General features: G+C 37.6%; 1 protein-coding gene across 2 annotated transcripts in view; it reads right to left on the bottom strand.

The window, feature by feature from the left end:
* celsr3 (cadherin, EGF LAG seven-pass G-type receptor 3) overlaps positions 1–19492 on the bottom strand; it is a 143429-nt gene that overhangs the window by 77378 nt on the left and 46559 nt on the right. The window contains exons 4-7 of one of the 2 annotated variants that reach the window (XM_088331916.1): positions 9804–10026; positions 2031–2146; positions 1850–1938; positions 620–634 (exon numbers count right to left, since the gene is read on the bottom strand). In XM_088331916.1, the coding sequence (XP_088188042.1) occupies positions 620–634; positions 1850–1938; positions 2031–2146; positions 9804–10026 (443 nt within the window). The remainder of the gene's footprint in view (positions 1–619; positions 635–1849; positions 1939–2030; positions 2147–9803; positions 10027–19492) is intronic. The other variant, XM_088331918.1, reaches the window with a different exon arrangement.

The raw sequence follows: 19492 nt of genomic DNA, 5'->3' as shown, positions 1-19492 counted from the left end.
GATTATATTTATTCAGTGTTCAAGTTACTTCTCATTTAACATCAACATCTTTGGATTTTAATCTTCTTAATCGCTGAATATTGACATTATAAGAAGCCAATTCCTAATATACTCAGTGTGTAATGTTTTATGGTGACTGCAGATACTGAGTGAGGCACGCAATTCTCTTGCGTCATGGCAGAGGGCGATAGAGAGACCAAGGACTGTAATTTGTCGCGTGCCAATCCTTAACAGCTTTATCAAACAAAATAAGTCATTTAATATATTGCCCTATACTACCTAATAAGTATATAATTAACATCTAAAAAGAAGAAATATATAAAATCTGATGCCACCTACTGATCTGAGTGAATGTTACAGTTACTGATACTGAACAATGGCGTGGTTTTTTTCCCCTGAGATAAAATTTCTTGCAGCACATTGCACAAGGTCTCATGGCACTCATGTGTTCCCCTGCACACTGATTGAAAAACACAGATCCTAGCCTAACAGTGTGAGATATTTCTCAGTTTTACAGAAAGGAAAGAGGAAAAGAGTTTTTGCTGAGGGAAGATGAATCTGCAGGGTAAGAAAGGAAGACAGACAGCATGGATTTGGACTCTTTGACAGTCATACTCACATAGCGGATAGCCGGCTGAGGAAAATGGAAGCACAAAAGAAAATAAAGGTGATGTGCATGGCAAGAATGACAAGCAAATGCCCACTGGATGATATAAATACACTTTTGTTTACAATAGCAAAAAAATAATAAAAGACTGTAGGCATGGAAATCAAAATGAATTATGCAGAAACCACAAAAGCCCCCAAAAAGCAGGAAAATGCTAAATTACATGACATCGTGATGCAATTAAATTCGAAAAGTGAGAGAGAACAAGAAAGTGTAACAGTTGTTATTTTCAAGGCTAAAACTTGAGATTGTAGTAGAAAGAAGAAAAGAACAAACTCTGTATTGGAAACGTAGGTTTTTGATAGCCCCTTCCATACTCACACGCCATCTAGCGACCAACATCCTACACGATATTTAAATATGTGATCTTTGTCTATACCAATTACATTCATTTCCTGTGTTCATAAAAATAAATCAGATGTGTAGTTTCCTTCTTGTGTTTTATAATAAATGGGCCTCCTGAAAAAGGAGGTGCGTGTTGTTCCTTGAGCCGATCCTGGAAGCACGCACCTCCTTTTTCAGGAGGCCCATTTATTATAAAACACAAGAAGGAAACTACACATCTGATTGATTTTTATGAACACAGGACATGAATCTAATTGGTATTGACAAAGATCACATATTTAAATAAAGTGTATGATGTTGGTCGCTAGATGGCGTGTGAGTATAATAAATGAGTAATAAGGATAGTGAAACTTTGTAAACACAAAGTGTCTCTGTGAGAAGAAAAGCAAGCTCTAAGGCTTGGAATGTGGGAGTGTCAAGGCCATCTTGATTAGCCAGCTAGCAGGCCTCATAGTGGCTTTCAAGTTGTAGCTTCCGTTCCCTTTTAGTGAGGTTCGTCATTCTTACCGCCCCAGCTCTTTCTGAGGCGGGTATCCACTCGGCTCGGGTGGGGTCCAACGTTTGCCTAGTATCCTCGGCGCTTTTTAATCAGAGACACATCCCTTGGTGCCTGATAACTTATTCTCCTAACCTTGAAGGTGTTTGTGAAGTCGTAAACCACACACTTATTGAGCACTATAGAAATATAAACGTATAAAGATACAAGAGTATAAAAGTAAGAGTATAAAAGTATATATTGGGCATAAGATGACAGAATATAGTATGAAAGACACATTTAGACCATAATTTCTTTTACAGTTATTATTCAAGAAACAGAAGATTTTGCGTGGGACTTACTTTGTTGTAGTAGTGGATGTGAACTGTATGCCATTCTCCATCACTCACACCTCCAGGCAGGTAAGGACTCACCTGGGTGGATGATTCACCTGCAATATTAAACAACATGCAGTTTTGTTTATTTCTTTGAATGCACTGCTCAGTTGTTTGTACAAATTCGGAGTCCAAATGAAGAACAAACCTGTGGAATATTTGAGAACTACTTGTCCTTCCTGAATCTCCAAAGCAATGAAATCGTGCTTCTCGTTGAATCGGCCATTGTACAAGAGCATACCAGTGCTTTCAAGTGTTGCAAAACTACAAAAAACACACACAAAACAACAAAAGTTATGTTCAGGACAACATAATAAACGACAACTACTCCCTGTTTGTCACTTTTTCAAAATAAAGAAATAAAAAGGGAATGAAAGGTAGCCTATTGAAATGGATGAAACATGGATAAATAAGAGAATGAGAAGTCATAAAAAATATACATATGTTTATTGCGTGTCATGATGCTGATTCGGGGCACCTGCGACTGCCCTGTTGCGCCAACAGCCACGGGACCTGATTAACTCCCGACTTCCGAAAGGAAGCCGTCAGACTGTCTGCGAACCTATGCTCTCACCTAGGCAAGCTTTTGTACTCTCCGACACTATCCTGCCCTGTTTTCCTTCCTGATACCCGTTGCCGACCCTTTTCTGCTTTTGCTCCTCCGCCCCTGGCCATCGAACTGTTTTTCTCGCTGTCAACCACTACCTTCGCTCAACACGGAAGTGCCACTTCTGCGTTCCTGCCATCTGCTACCCGTGACCGACGATCATCGGATCGTGGGTTCAAGCACTGCTCTCTTTCTTAATAAAAACGGAGTCAAACGAATGTTATTGGGTCCCGTCTCTGTTCCTGGTTTGTGACATTGCAGGGTTACTTTTCAAAAGGAACTTATGCTAGTCGAAATCTGTGAAGTAGTACCGGTAACCTTTAATTTGTTCAGTTTTGTTCAATTAGTATACATGTAAATACTTTATTAGACATTGGAAACAAAGAACAAACCTTTTTCAACGGAACAAATAAAGGAATTTGATCTGTCTTTTGATGGAGGAATCTGTCCCACTAAACTGTGGAAATTTGCAAACATGCCTCACTGACATAAAAGAATGGATGTCACTCAACTTCTTGCACCTCAACTCTGAAATATTTGTTATTGATCCATCTAAATGACGTACGTGTTCTCAAAAACTGATCTGAATATTGACAAATGTAATATCACCCAGAGTGACGCAGTCAAAAATTGTCATATTTAACCCCAATCGGTCCTTTCAAACACACGTTGAGAATATGACTAGAACAGCTTTTTTTCATCTTCCCAACATTGCTAAAATTCGCCCTATGCTGTCTCAGTCGGATGCGGAAATTATAATTCATGCGTTTGTTACCTCCCGTCTCGATTACTGTAATGGACTACTCTCCGGTCTCCCGAAGTCCAAAATCAAGAGCCTTCAGCTGGTACAAAATGCTGCAACGAGGCTTTTAACTAAGACAAGAAAGTTTGATCAACTTACCACGATTTTAGCTAACCTGCATTGTCTCCCTGTTACCTTAAAATGTGATTTTAAGGTTCTGTTGGGATTATACAAAATCATGCATGGACTTGCTCCCTCGTGTCTTTCAGATTAAATTTCCCCTTATCTTCTGAGACTTCGCTCAGAAAATGCTGGTCTGCGAGTGATCCCACGAGCCAAGAAGAGATCCGCAGGTTCGAGAGCGTTCTCCATTTGGGCCCCGATGTTGTGGAATGATCTGCCCCTTGAAATTCTATCTGCAACCTCAGTGGAATTGTTTAAATCTATGCTTAAAACACACTTATATTCTATAGCATATGAATAACCTATATTTTATATGTTAACAATATCTGTTTATTATTTGCTATTGCACCATCCATTGCAGCCTGGTCATCCTGGAAGGTGGATTACCTCATGTGCGGCCCCTTCTCAAGGTTTCTTCATTTTCCTCATGTTGAGGTTTTTTAGTTTTTCCTTGCCCTCATGTAGGTTTTAGATCAGGGGACGGTGTAATAATAGTCTGTGGTTTGCAATCATCTGTGGTCTGTGCAGCCCTTTGAGACTCCTTGTGATTATGGGCGTCACAAATAAACATGACTTGACTCGACTTGACTATTGCCAGTATCTACTGTATTTTAACCGCCGTAGGGCGCACATAAGAATCTCAGGTTTCATTCAAACTGTACGGCGCGCTCTATTGGACAGTGTGCTCCGTCTTTCCTGCAGAACATTGTACAGAGACTAGCTCAGTGGCCTCAAGGTTGGGCACCCACTCCCGAGAATAAGAAGTCAAAGGATCAAGCCATAGCTAAGTGAAGACATTTTTGGGTAAAATCCCATGTTTTTGTGACAATGTTCACATTTCCAAATAAACAAACAAACAAAAAAGAAAAAAATACCAAAATGAAAAAGCAGTGAAAAGCTGAGAAAAAATAAACAAAAGGAAGAGAAAAAAAGAGGAAAAAAAATAGAAAAAAAGCCAGAAAAAAGAGAGAAATGTAGGAAAAAAGTAAATAGAGAAACAAAAAGAAAAAAAGTAAGAGCTCGGAAAAAATAAACACAATGATATTTTTTTTTAAAGAAATTTTTAAAAAAGTAGAAAAAAAACAGGGAAAAAAGAAGAAATAGTTTGTGTTGCATTCAAGTAATTTCCAATTATATCAAGTCAATGTTGTTTCCAGCATTGTACTTCCACTAAAAAATGTGATTAAGTACAGTTCTGTATCTTACAACCGACTAAATAAGCCCCCAAAAATGTTAATATTATGCGTCAAAATATGTCAGGAGATAAAAAGAAATGGATATTAGGGTGGTCCTTAATGGGGGTCGAAATTTTTTTTTTTGAAATATTGGGCTCTGACCCCCCGCATATGTTCTTATATCGATAAAAACACACTGTGTGCAATTTTGAACAATTTGGATAATATTTAGAGGTAGCTCAACGACTTTGAAATTTCCCAAAATGGTAAAATTTTGGCAATTTTCGAGAAAAAACGGAAATCTTAACCCTATGTGTACGGCGTTTTAGAACATCCAATTTCAGTCCATTGCTTATAATTGTAACACAAGAAAAGTTACAAGTAACTTTGTACACTAGGTCTGATATAATGTGCGAAAAATCCTCATTTTTCATACCAAAATTTCAGAGGCCTTGAGCGACCTCTAAATATCCTTTGATTTTGATGAAACTTTGCTTAATTACGTTTTGTATATATTGGAACATATTCAAGGGGTCAGAGCATGAAATTTTAAAAGTCGAAAAATAAGGACCACCCTAATGGATATCTTGTGAAAGAAGTAAGAACAAACGATGTTTGTAGGCCGTACAACCTTTGCAATAGTACATGAGTCAATTCATTCAAAAGAGAAAAATAATTTTGCATTACCGGAAACTCGTCATGTAACTTGATGTCAAATTTTGGACATGTTTGATGATTAATTATCTTGCCACACTTGGAATTATGGTTGCTCACTCTTGTTTCAAGCGTTGCTCACCGACTTTGTGTAAACGCTCAGACCTGTGGAAGATTAGAGGGAACATTGCCTATATATGATAGATATTTTTATCAATAATTTGTTTGTTGCAATAACAAACAATAGACAGATATTGTCAACATGAAATATAGGTCATTCATAAGCTATAGAATATAGGTGTGTTTGAAGCCTGGATTTAGACAGTTCCACTGAGGTTACAGATGGAATCTCAAAGGGCAAAGCATTCCACACCACCAGAGTCCGAATGGAGAATGCTCTCAAACCTGCAGATTTTTGCAATAGCCAGTGCAGCAGGATTGCACCATACTTGACAACATTACACTAAGCTATCAACTTTCTGTAAAACGAGCCAGCGAAATCACAGACAGAAAAGAAAGGATGCTCAATATGTGTAACAAATGCACCATGCAATTGGACCGTGGATAATTATGTTGTACACGTTTAGCATAGAAAACTTTTTTTTTATCTTGTGTTTGTTTTTCCTGATGGCCAAACATATTGTTGTTCCGCCCAAAGACTCTCCCAATTACGGTTTATTTGTCCTTGCAGCACACATTTCTCCAGCTGGCCTACACACACAAACACATGTGTTTCATGCTACAGCCCCAGGGAACACTGCATATTTACCAACTATCTGTCTTTAGGCTCTATGACAATGACAAATTGTGCACCTCCAAAGGTGACTGATGAAGAAGGGGATACAAAATTGTTGGCGGTTGTGATCTCAGGGGACTTGACGAATAGTTCTGCAAGGCTGTGTTCTACAAAACCGGGACAAATATTTTGCCCGAAGCGGAAACGGCGATAAATAAAGCAGGCTAACATTGTCAATAGAAACTAGCTCTAAAAGCAAGCCAAAAAAGCCCATACATTTTTATTTCAAAACCTATACATTTTTATATTTTATAAGCATGTTTTTCTTTTTTGGAAAAAAGAAAATTAAATGTTGTTTTTGTTATTACAGACACTGCCCTATTTACGAATGGGATCGTCAGTTGAATTTGTTTGTAAGTTGCTATATTTTGTATGTTTAAGGTTTATATAAGTTTGTTTAAGGCTTATCTAAGAACCTGTATTGCTTTGTCCTGAAAAATAAACATTTTATAAAATAATATGCTCTATAAAGATAAGTTAAGTTTAGCCTACTTTTGGAAGATGAGCTTCAAGATGTAAGCAATCTTCTCTCCCCGTGGTAGAAAGTGGCCGAAAAAAAGCGATCCAACCATTTTCCCAACCGCATCAAGCTTTCTTATTCCACTTTAATTTGAAAAGAAACAGCTCGCCTCTTTTTTAAGCTTTACCCCATATTAAATGGATGTACAGGATACTAAACAATAACAATGTCAAAGTTCTTAGCGCGCTGGAGGTACAGTACAATATGTTTACACATGAACTAGGAAGAGGAAGCAGATTTTTTTCTTCCAGGTGGATGCTGGGTGACCTGTCACAGCGCCACAGCCGGTAGCGACGGAAAGAAGCACTACAGTAATGTCCTGAACTCGGAAAAAGGTGCACACAATACAAAATCTAACTTACAGCAATGTCTGGATATTTTTCGACATCCCAAAAAAATGTTCTTATCGACCGTTTTACGCAAGTCGAATGGTAATAAGTAGAGGAGCGTGTGTACTTGTCATTTGTATTTTGCTTTAAAATAAACCTTAAAACCTCAATTTTTTTACAGAATTCAGTATTAAATCCGTCATGTATTTTGCCCATACTCAAAGTACCAAAGACTTAACAATGACCCAAAACTTCAATTTCACAGCCTGTTTTAATAAGTAGTTTTTTTTAGATAACTGTGACCAAAGTTAAAGGGCTTTCTTGTGCATAATTGGTCGCATTATGAACACAACTGTTAGTTGTAGAAACCTATGGAGCTTTATTTTTACACGTAGAAGCACAACTCCGCGCATACAGAACTCAATACATATACAGTAACTAGCTCATTGCAAAGCTGATCTTTTAAAATAAAAACAGATACAATGTGTAAGACTGCATGTGTCGGCTCATTTGATTAAAAAAAAAAAGCCTGGCCATAAAATATCCTGGTAACCACAAAAGTAACTGCTGTGTAATTGGAACTGTGCATTATAAGCCCATGTTTCAAATGAGATATAGGATATCCATATGATCAAATATTATATTTTTGGGTTTGACTCTCTTGACTTTTGTTCTGAAACAGTTGTTGTAGTCAAAGTATTACTTTTTTAATACGGTTAAACGTTTTACTATTTGCACTTTCTGACTTTATTTTAAAAATATTGTGCAATGGAAGGTACAGCTGACATGTTGACATGGTTATAATTGTCTTTTCGTTATCTAGATTCTTTTTCCATAATATTAATCCATAATATTAGATTTCAACTCGGGTGTAACTATAACCATAAGACGAGAGGAAACATCAGCATGTATGAGTTCACTTGTGGGAACTTCTGAGTTTGACTGCCGCTCTCTCATTGGTTTCAGGTAGTTAAAGCACAGGATACAGGTTGTTGCCTCAAACTCAGCAAAGTCATAAATTGTGTCATAAACTTGCGGTTCACAAGCTTGAACTCCTGTCTAGAGGAGCTCCGCCACATCTCTTCCCTACTTATTTTCCACTTTCTTACTGTCCTGTGTTCGAAGTGCACCACCTTTTCTAAGGGGGTCGTGTGATTGGCCATGCACCCCAAAGGTCCAATAAAATTTGCACAAGAGCCGGCCTAAGGCATAAGCGGGCTAAGCGGTTGCTTAGGGCCCCGCAACCAATGGAGGGCCCGAAGAGTGGTTCCATTTTTGTTGTCAACATTGTCCCCATTGACACTTTGCGTGTGCACTGAAAATTACATTTCCAGAAAAACAAAAATACTACGCAATAACTACAAAACGAAGTATCAAATATAGACCTTAAAAACAGGGACCGCATATATTATTTTGCTTTCATTCTGCAAATAAAAAAATAGTATAGAAATACTGCAAAAATACTACCTTACTAATACTATATTACAAAAAAGTACTACAGAATTATTACCCCAAAATACCAGTATGGAAATACTACAAAGATTCTACAAAAAATACTGAAAATACTGCTTTGGAAATACATCAATTATACTACAATTGAAATACTAAAAAAATACAAACACAAAAATATAAAAAAGTACAAGAGAAATAGTATTACAAAATTACTACTACAAGAGGTTTACAACAGAAATACTGCAAATTACACCTATAGCGATACTACAAACATTATCCTAAGGAAATATCACAAAAAAAATAATGCTACAGTAATACTACATTAATGCCATACCCATAAAACTACTCAAATAATAGGTAAATACTACAAAAATACTACACATTCAACAAAAATCTACTTTTGAAATACAACAAAAGTACGCCAGAAGTACTAAAAAATACTACTATGGAAATCCTACATAAAATATGCTTTAGGAATACTACATAGTACCGAAATAAAACTACAGTAACACTACAAAAACTTTTGAATAATAATCCAACTCCATAAATACTAGAAAAAAAAAACTGCAATAATACTTCAAAACTAAAAAACAAATGAAGTGCTTACCTAATATACTATTTTGCTCTAATTGTGGTCATCCATTATCCATCCATTATCTGCATCGCTTATCCTCAGTAGGGTCGCAAGGGTGCTGGAGCCTATCCCAGCTATCTTCGGGCAGTGGGCAGGGGACACCCTGAACCGGTTGCCAGCCAGTCGCAGGGCACACAGGGACAGACAATTCGCTCGCTCATTCACACCTAGGGACAATTTGGACCGGCCAATTAACCTGACATGCATGTTGTGGGAATGTGGGAGGAAACTGGAGTGCCCACCCAAGCACGGGGAGAACATGCAAACTCCGCACAGTAAGGTTGGTAGCTAGATTTGAACCCATGACCTCAGAACTGTGCCGCACACACGCTAACCACTGTGCCTGTGGTCATTGTGGTCATTTCAACACCAGTTCGATGAAACTTATCTGTTTAAAAAGAACTTGTCATATGCGGCCCCTGACTCCAAATTCCCCACCCCTGGAGTAGAAAATGGAATGAGGCCTAGTAGGCATGCAAATTATCAAGGAATAGGGGGCCTCACATTTTGCTTAGGGCCTCATGAAGGCTTGGGCCGGTCTTGGTTTGCACTCAATCAAACACCAATCTGTTCTGTGGACAATGTAAGTTACTTCCCTTCCTCACAAAGAAAGAAATAGATCACCGGAGTGGGGAGAACTCAAGGCAATAAAAGAGAAATCTAGTACAATCGATCCACGAGACAGAGTGAAAAAGACAAACAGTAAATATGAGAATCAAAAGAGTGTAATTATCGATGCTTTGATGGGGAAAATTGGATTTTGAGGGATGAGAGCCGAAGGAAACAGAATTACAACAGAAAGAAGACTTCAAAAAAAAAATCAGCTTACGTCAAAGAGATGGAGAGGTGAAAGCGCTGTCTGAGGCCCCGGAACATGGCAAAAGTCTTCGGGGGAAAGGAGCGGGAAGTTACTGTGCAGTACGGTCTCTCAAACCCGCCGGCAGGACACTCGCAGCGGAAACCGCCGCCCGAAAGCTCTCGGCACGTTCCGCCGTTGCGACACACGCCAGGAACACAGCCGCTATGTCGCCGATCATACTCGCATTGGTCACCTGAAAGGAAATGCAAAAGTTACCTCACCAAAACGCATTATACGGAAAAAGTGGATCAACTGCACAGCAGATTACAGTACAGTGGTCGCTCTTCTTACAGTCTAATTCATTCCAGTAGCCTTTAGCTCTAATTGCTCGTGTAACAGGCGAACTTTCCCGATATGAAATAATTTAGAACGATGTGGTCTGTGCCAAAACTCTTACAAGCACCCCAAACAGCAATAAATCATATTTTCTTGATTAAAAAAAAAACATATTCAAATAGTATTTAAATATGAAAATTTCAGTAATGAGATAAGTAAAATGATGTCAATGAAAGAAAAGGCGGGTTTATTATGAGCACTTAGCACGATGGAAGTTGTTGTAACAGAGGTTTATGTGTGGCGCGGAGGAAAAACTGGGGGGGACTAAGAAGGAGTGACTAGGATCACATACCTGTCAATGTATACATTTTCCCCGTATTTTACACATCATTCTTAATTGTATACGCCATCTAACAATTTTTATACGAAAAAACAAATTAAAAAGACGCTCTGACCCAGATCATTTTGGTCACTGGTAGCAGACCACAACGTCAATATGGATTGCTAATATTGTCAAGGTATTCCACATAGTCTGGTTTGCTGTGAGTAAAGAGTTGACATGTTTTTGTCAGGTTTTGTTATCGCTTAATAAAGGGGTAGGCAACCATTAATACGGGAAACAATTGCCGGAAGTTGAAAGTTCTGACATTAAAAAAATATTGATGATACATAAGGACTTATTGTACACTTGAAATTAAAGTGACTAACTTTACATTAACGTACACACAAAAATATTTAAAGGGCCATTCTTTGTGCCTGTAGTGGGTTTCATGCAAAAACTGGAACCAGGTAATGCTGGTGGTGAGTGGTCTCGAGCTTGTTCTAGTGGTAGCGTCTTGGATTGCTCATGAACTGGATTTTCCTTCGTATAGGAAGATTTTTGTTACAAAAAAAAGTTGTATATCGAAATTCTCCTGTTTAGAGGTCCTTGTAAATAGTACTCTACCACTGTATAGCTTTGATGTGGAAATTACTGTATTATGTTTTTTAAACCAAGGTACACTTTTATTTACAAAAAGGTTTCGAGGTACACCGTCCGTCGAAAATGTTTGAAAATGAAGTTATGTCGAATATTTCACTGTATTACCTTGTAAGCAGATAATTAGTACATAAAAAAATATAGAAAATAATACTTAAATTAAAAAAGAATGTTGTTCTTTATTTATGTTTTTATTTTTTACAGTGCAATCTTAAGCCGCTTTGTTAAACAAATTAAGTTATTAAATGTACTGTGCTACCTCAGGAGGAGATAATTAGTATATAAAAAGAATATACAAATCTACTGCCACCTACTGATATGCATGACTATTACAGTTCCTCGTCTGAAGATAGCAAAAATACTGAATAATGGCCTGATTTTTTGGGAAAGATAAAATTGGGAAAATTCCAGCGGCACACTAGACAAGGTCTCACGGCACACTAGTGTGCCCCGGCACACTGGTTGGAAAACACCGTGTTACAACACAGTGAGCCTAATTCAGACAAAACTATATACATATTCCAATATTTTATATTTCTAGGAACCTAGACACACAAACATACCCAATTGATTGTGTTATAGTAAAATGCGAATAAAAAGGGACAAATGAGCATGTCAAAAAGTGAAATGACTCTTTTGTTGAACAAAATTTATCTAACGAACCAAAACAAAACAAAACTCTGAAGTTAGTTGCAAAGGTGCATTGATTTTAGTTGGGGTCATTTTTCGACCCCTCTCATGGAAGATTGTGGGTACTGGTAGATGATACATACAAGGGTTAATCCAGCTGTGCTCTGTTGTATTACAGCACTAATCAGTCACTTTATCTTAGACTTTACTCATCATAAAGTTTAACCTAAGAGTTCTGGTGTTCTAAAAGTAGCGCAATAAACAGCCCTGATTGTGCCTTCACAATGCAGTTGGCTCAGTGTGGTGTTTGTTCTTCCCAATCAGGCAGCCAATTAGACTGTCTTTTTTATGGAAATGTCTCCATTACTGAGCACAAGCAGCAGGGTGCCGATTCCTTGAGGAGGAGTAAGAGCTTCTTTTGTAAAGGACTGACCTTTACAGTAGATATAAAGGCAGCGAATACGGAATATTAGGGGAAAAACATGAAAAAATGTAATGGCCAACCTGACCTCCAAAAGGAAATAATTGGTTGACATGGCTTAATAAAACACAGCAAAATCAAACGCTTGCACTATAAAACAAACTCAGCTTTGTAGATGGCTGAATAAATTAATGACATTCAAGTGTACATCTTAAAGGGGCAAAGAAATGTGTTTTGTTCTTAGGACTTTCAGAAGAAGTGGCCAAACCGTTTGAGCAGCGGGCTGCATTTGGTTGAAAAGATTTGCGTGGGGGCTGTTCTCAGTGTCTGAAATAACATCTGCATCTTTTACGTCGGGTGTACAACTTACAAAACTTCTCCGCCCGGGTGGCTGACAACTTTTTCAAGAAGAAAAAAAAAAAAAAGAAGATTTATTTTCAAATTAAACGTTTGCTTTATTCAAATTTCAAAATCTTCGTTTAGGTTGGAAATTTAGGAATTTCGGTTTGTTGAGCAATTTGTAATTTGCATACTCGGCAGCTGATCAGAAGACTGCGTCGAATAACTTCGTGCTTCCAGACTTTCCCGATCCTAACAGGTCGTACATTTGCATATCATTTTCCAAAGTAGACGCACAGAAAACAAGGAAAATGGATAAGTGGTTAGGAATCAAGTCAAAACCTCAGTCCCAGAAGAAAGATTCAAAAGAAGCTGATGACGCTACAAAACGTGAGCGGGCATTAAAAGCATCGTGGCTCGTAGCAGACAACGCAATGCAAACATTTCATGAATGAAGATGAGTAAATACAGACACATACTGATAGCAGATGGAAAACAGCAATGTCATATACATACAATAGATGTTATAAGTAGATTAATAATAAACTTAATTGTAAAGTGTAGTTATGTTATATATTCTTATTATCAATCCTTAATACTTTGCAAAAATTGTTTTTTTTGTGATTAGTCGTCTTATTGTGTTATTGTGAAAAATGGGGCAGGCAACTTTATGGCTGGGCAGGCAACTTTTCAGTTGCTGCCCTGGTGTCCTGTAACTTTTTTCTCGAGTTTCAGACACTGCTGTTCCGTAGACAAAAATAGCTGATTGATGTATTCAGTTTTTTGTTTATGCTGATAGATAGTTACATCTGATACCTTGGCAATACATTAGAAAAACAAAAGCCAATACAGTAATCCCTCGGCTATCGCGGTTAATCGGGACAAAAACCACCCACAAAAAGTGAAAATCCGCGCAGTGGCAACGCCCCTTCAAAAATGCTTAAAATCTTTGTTTTGTTTTTTTTTAACTATTTGTGTTATTTTTTAGACATGTGAAGCTCTCAACCCGCGAACGCGGAACCACGAAGTAGCGACGCCCCTTCAAAAATGCTTAAAAAATAAATAAATAAAAATATTTATGTATTTATTTCTTTTTTATTATTGTTATTTTTTAGACCTGCAAAGCTCTGAACCCGCGAACGTGGAACCGCGAAGTAGCGAGGTCCCACTGTACATATTTTCTCATTTTCATTTATCTGCACAAGGTATGTTTTATTGCTATTTGTTTAAAAAGGGATCATTCGATCCAATTCGATCCAACTGCAAAACATTGGTTGACGAGAAGCAGCCGATTGGTTTTTTTATGCTTCTCTATTGTCTCGTAGGCCAGATTAAATCAGTTGGGGCTGATTCAACCCAAAGGTCGTAGTTTGCTAACCCTTGGCGTACATTATGGTTGACGCAACTTTCTCAAAAAATGAGTAATTTAAAATAAGTTTAATTTCAAAGTTGGGTTATAAACCCCCTGATACAGTTTACCGAGGCGTTCCTTGATAATTCAATCAGACTGAGCTAGACAGCTTTTGAGTGGAGGTGACAAATCCTAATAAAGTTTGATCTTCCAGACAACCATGGAAAGATTCGCATACACAGGTCCTCCATTGCCACACAGAAAGAAGTACAAAGAGGCTCAGTTTCTACCTTTCCTCGGGCAGTGCCGGAGACAAACATATTCTGACATAGCAGCTGCTCGCACTCACTACACATCCCCACTCCCTTCGGCTTTCCATGTGAGTAAAAAAAAAAAAAAAAAAAGCAAACAAGGTTCTAAAATGGCCTCCGGATAAATTGCTCCTGGAGGACTCCCTTTAAAAACTGCTGTCAGTCTTTCAATTTCAAACAAAAACATAGCATAAGATGGCAACCAGAAAGGCATTGTTGTGAAAATACATACATTACTGTTCAAAAGAGTGGCGTCACCCAGATACGTTTGTTGTTGTTGTTTTTTTTTTTTTTAATGAAAAGTCACAATTTTAATTATCAAATGAGTTTTCCGATGCCTGGGTTCTTCTGAAAACATGGGTTTCTGTCTTTTATTCATCAGTCTAACATGTTGCTTTTTCTTTCCCATTCAGCAAAACAGAGTCACCTATTCATTGTAAATGTTGCGATGGTGTTTTCCCGCTACTATTTAACTCAGCTACCAGTTGAGGACCTTTAACGCATCTATTTCTCTAACTAGATACTAATGCATTTGTCCTCTTGCCAATTTCTCGCATGGGATTGCAATCATTTCGTAGAACAAGAACAGACTGTGAAGTTTCACGAGTAAGTGAGGGGGCGGCAGTAGCTCAGGAGGTAGAGCGCTCGTCTTGGGATCAACTCCCAGTTCGAATCCCGGCTCGTCCATGTTACATGTCGAAGTGTCCTTGGGTAAGACACTGAACCCCTAATACCCCCAATAAGCAGGTTAGCGTCTTACATGGCTGCAATACAAGGCCGGTATTGGGAAATGTAGAGCACATTGTAAAGCGCTTTGGGAAGACTTGAAAAGCGCTATATAAATGCAGATCAGATCAGATCATCTTTTTCTGGGCATTCTGAAAGTTAAATCTCGCCCACAAATGTGATGCTCCAGGTACTCGCCTAGCTCAAAAGAAGGTCACTTTTATAGCTTTTCTAACCAGCTAAACGGTATTTAGTTGTGCAGACATCATTGGACAAGGGTTTTCCAATAATACGATAGCCTTCTAATGCAATTACAATACCTGTCAACCTCTACGGTTTTGTACGTCGTACTTGTAAGACGAGTACGACGTACAAAGAAATCTGTACGGAAAAATGCAAATTTGTCAATCGCATGCATTTGCATGCCGATTTCCCATCATGCATCATTCCGAAAAAAATAAATAAATATGGTGTACGATTATTTTGTATTTCGTACGGGAAAATACGACACTTTGTTCGGGCATGGAGCTGTGGAGGTTGACAGGTATGCAATTAGCAAAAACTGTACTATTCGAACACTGGAGTGCTGATTGCTGGAAATGGTCCTGTACGGACCCTTGTATTGCAATGAAAACAACATATTTGCAGCAAAAATAGGAATTACAGGGTTAACAATGTATAGTGTGTATTTCTGGTTCGTTTCGTGTTATCTCCATTGAAAAAAACAGTGCTTTCCTTAAAAAATAAGGACATTTCTAAGTCCCCCTTGGACCGTACAGTATGTAATACATATCATTGTGCGGTTGTGTGCAAGAAATAAAGAATACTGAAGATATGACCCACACAAAGAATCACTACACAAGCTCTTGGGGCTGTCGTGTTTGATCATGTAACTGTCTCTGTTGGCACTTTGTTTATGCAGCTTATAGCAGATACCTACTAGCAAGAACACTCACATGCCAAAGAACACGCAAAAACATGTGTAAGTCAATAGTTACCTTCACCTTTGCTCTTTATAGTTTGGATAAAAATATCATCAGACACAAAGCCACCGAAATGTGGAAACAACAGCTACATGTGTTAGGAAGTGTCAAGAGACACATGCGCATTTGAACACGAGAAGGATAAGTTTCCCTTTAAGTGTTTTAAGTTAGTGTTTTTAAACCAGTGTGCCGTGAAACCTTGTCTAGTATGCTGCAAGAGATTCCCTAATTTGATCTTTCGTTTAGTGATTATACAATGAACTGTAACAATTATCCATATCAGTGGGAGCAGCAGAACCCTTTTGATTATTTTTGTATACAAATGATCTACTGATAAGTTTATACAGGGAAACAAATATAGTGACTTAATACATGCCAAACCTTCGACATTAAATAGCAGTAGATTTTATCGCACAATTCATTTTTACAGGTGATACACAATCCGTATCCAGAATATTTGTTTAAAACTGGAAATGGCAAACTCTATAGCGACATTGGAGCAGTTTATTCATGCACAAAGACAGAGTCTCATTAGAAAATAAAGCAGCCCTCGTCTAAAATATTACTCTTGATGTTTTTTGTTGTTTTCATTTGAAAATGCGGTAGATTTGTATCTTAAAATCACTAAGCGTTTGAAAGGGGAGGAAAGCGCAAGTCAACATGTAAAGTGGTAGCGTTGGTGAATATGAAACATAATTTGTTTAATAAAGCTGTTTTATATTTCACAGTAAAAAAATATTTTAAAAAATGGATCAAATAAAATACAAATTTTACTTTTCATCCTCTTAATTTACTAAAAAAACTGAAAAAGGTTAAAATGTAGTAAAACCATTTTTTATTTACAGTTAGATAATTTGTGCTCGTTTTAAATATTATTTTGGTTATTTTTCTAGAAAAACAAGAAAAAAATACAGCAAACTTTAAAAACAGGTTGAAATATTGTAAAATTAGAAATTACAGCACAATTCTCAAGAAAAATTTATAAGTTGGCAATAGGCTGAAAAAAAACAATCTTTACACTGTCAGTTTTTGCAAAAAAAACAAGCAAAACTTCTACCAGAAATATATTTTCAGAAATTAGACGCATGGTATACCTTGAGAATCTTTCAATGACAAAACAAAAAGTTTAGAAACACTGCTTTAATCCACAACATTAAAATGATTAGGGGAGTTTTTAATGATTTTTTTTTTCTAGGTTTTTACTGATATTATTTCGTGAAAATGATGTATGTAGCCGTCAGGACAATGTCAAATTGTCTTTGAATTATTCCTCTAGTGTGTCCCACAACCACTTTGCTTTCCTGACCACCTTTCTTTTGTTTGTCGGTCATAGTCATCATCGTTTTAACCACGCTATTTATTTTTTTCCTGGTAAATGGATTCTCACATTACACCAAACTATCAAAGATCCTGAAAACCAATTGTGATTGCAGCATAAATTCCAACCTATTGTCATTAAATTATCTATTTTTATGAGAGAAACACACACATATATATATATATATATATATATATATATATATATATATATATATATATATATATATATATATATATATATATATATATATATATATATATATATTTATTATTATTATTTTTTTAAAGAACAACAACATGTAGTCCTTTAACACCGAAAGTGGCAAACCTTTACAAAATCGGAACTCTAATATAAATGTTGGTGTTAGGGTTTGTACCTCCTCTTTGTTCCTCATTTTGTTATTAGATACCAACCCTCTTTTTGAGCAGCTCTGCCTCAGTTCCTGCTTACCACCAGAACAGTTACACAGAATGACCCGACCCCCAAAGGACCCACATCCATGTCTCGGTAGCGAGGAGGAAGCCCCTCGGACACGCCTGGTTCCTGTCTTGGCGGTGAGAAGAAAGACCCTCAGCCGTCCTGTTGCTGCAGCCTCCGTAATTTTTCTTAATGTTTTTGGGGGCCCTTGAATGTGAGGTTATGTTAGGGTTTGGACATTTCCTTGTTTTGTAACTACTCTTTTGTTTGCTACTTTGTACCTCATTTTGTTATTGAATACTATCCCTCTATTTGAGCACCTCTGGCTCAGTTCCTGCTTTCTCTCACAAAGGGTCCACCCTCAAACTTAAGAGTGGGAGCTGTTTATTTACGCACAAAGGCCTAGTCTCCCAAAAAGATAAAGCATCCGTAGACTAAAATACTAGTCTCGGGTGAAAATGTATTGTTGGTGAGTATGTTTAAGATATATGAGCTGTTTAGTGTGTTTTCTCCAGCTCAATTGTTGTAATGGAACCACATGGGGGGACCGCTTTAACAAGGAGACAAATTAGCTAATGCAGTAAATTGCCCATCTTGCCTTTGTCTCTCGGACCACTTTTCTTCACAGTCTCATTAATATTAAAATAAATGAAGAGACATTAAAACTCATGAATAATGCGCATCGGGGGTTTTTCATCACACTGACAAATACACACTGACGCACGATACAGACATGGTCTAGGACAATTTTTTAAACACAGATCGGATGTCAGACTGGAATTGTATTGTATAAAAAAATGGTGGTCTTGGTGGGTCGTGCAGATGTCCCACTTAAACAAAGGAAAAAAAAGACTACATTTTTCATTGGTGGATTCCGATAACAGAATCAAATACTTCAGCTAGAAACACATTGTTGATTTATATGAAGCAAGCATTCGCCTTAAAAAGTAATTATAACCTATCAAATCTTCGACTTTCAAATTGATAACAATAGTGAACTTAGCTCACAACAGGATTGGACCCGCCACATGCGAGAATTTTCATACCCCTGTTATACTCTGTTGCTTTAATCGCTTCCTTCTATTAAAAAATTGTCCCGATTGTAGATTGGTTACAGACATATTCCTGTGCTTTCTTCGTATTTTTTGATAACCATGGAAACAAAGCTTGTGATTATCATGATTTTGCTTCTCGTTTTAGCATTACTCCAAGACTTGGGGCACATAGCTTATAAATATAGTACAAAGTACCGCATTGTAATGCATTCATTCGCAAAGCCTTTACAAAGTACACAAGATTCCCAAGTGATCAAAGAGAGAGAAAGCCATTGCGGGATAGAGTTCATCCAATACCTTATCAACATCTCTGTGATGCCTGGTGCAAACCATTAGCAGACCAGCCTCTTGTATGACGTCGACCATGGGTGTGGCAGGCCGTTATTGGGGGTGATCGAGCACCCCCAAATTCAACACAAGCAACCCCAAAAATTATAGCATTTTTAAAACTTTCTTTTCTTCCATTAAGGACAGGATAGGCCAAAATATAGTGGAGAATGCTATATTATAAAAAGTAAAACAAAACGAAAATGTGAACAACGCAGCGTCTGAAATACTCCCCTTCCTCTTGAAATGGTTGATTCCATTTGATTCCTCAACCCTGCGGCTTATTCAGTGATGCGGCCAATTTATGTAATTTTTCTAACGGCCGCCAGCGGCGCTCGAGTACAAAAGGTAAGATTTAGACCGGTGGAATATATGCGCCGAAGAAGACTGCAACTTCTTGGCTTGTGCACAAATTAAATTAGCGTTAATATACCCTCATCATGCAAAATGCAAAAAGAAGGGCACATCAAAAAATCCACCATGTCCAACGGGTTCCGAAAAGCCAGTCTGCTGTGTGACGGAG

This window comes from Urocampus carinirostris, chromosome 3 (genome assembly GCF_059441175.1).
Source record: "Urocampus carinirostris isolate Australia breed hairy pipefish chromosome 3, RoL_Ucar_1.0, whole genome shotgun sequence".
NCBI classification, from domain to species: Eukaryota; Metazoa; Chordata; class Actinopteri; order Syngnathiformes; family Syngnathidae; genus Urocampus; species Urocampus carinirostris.
Note: the sequence above shows the minus strand (reverse complement) of the source record. Positions and strands in the feature narration are given on the sequence as shown.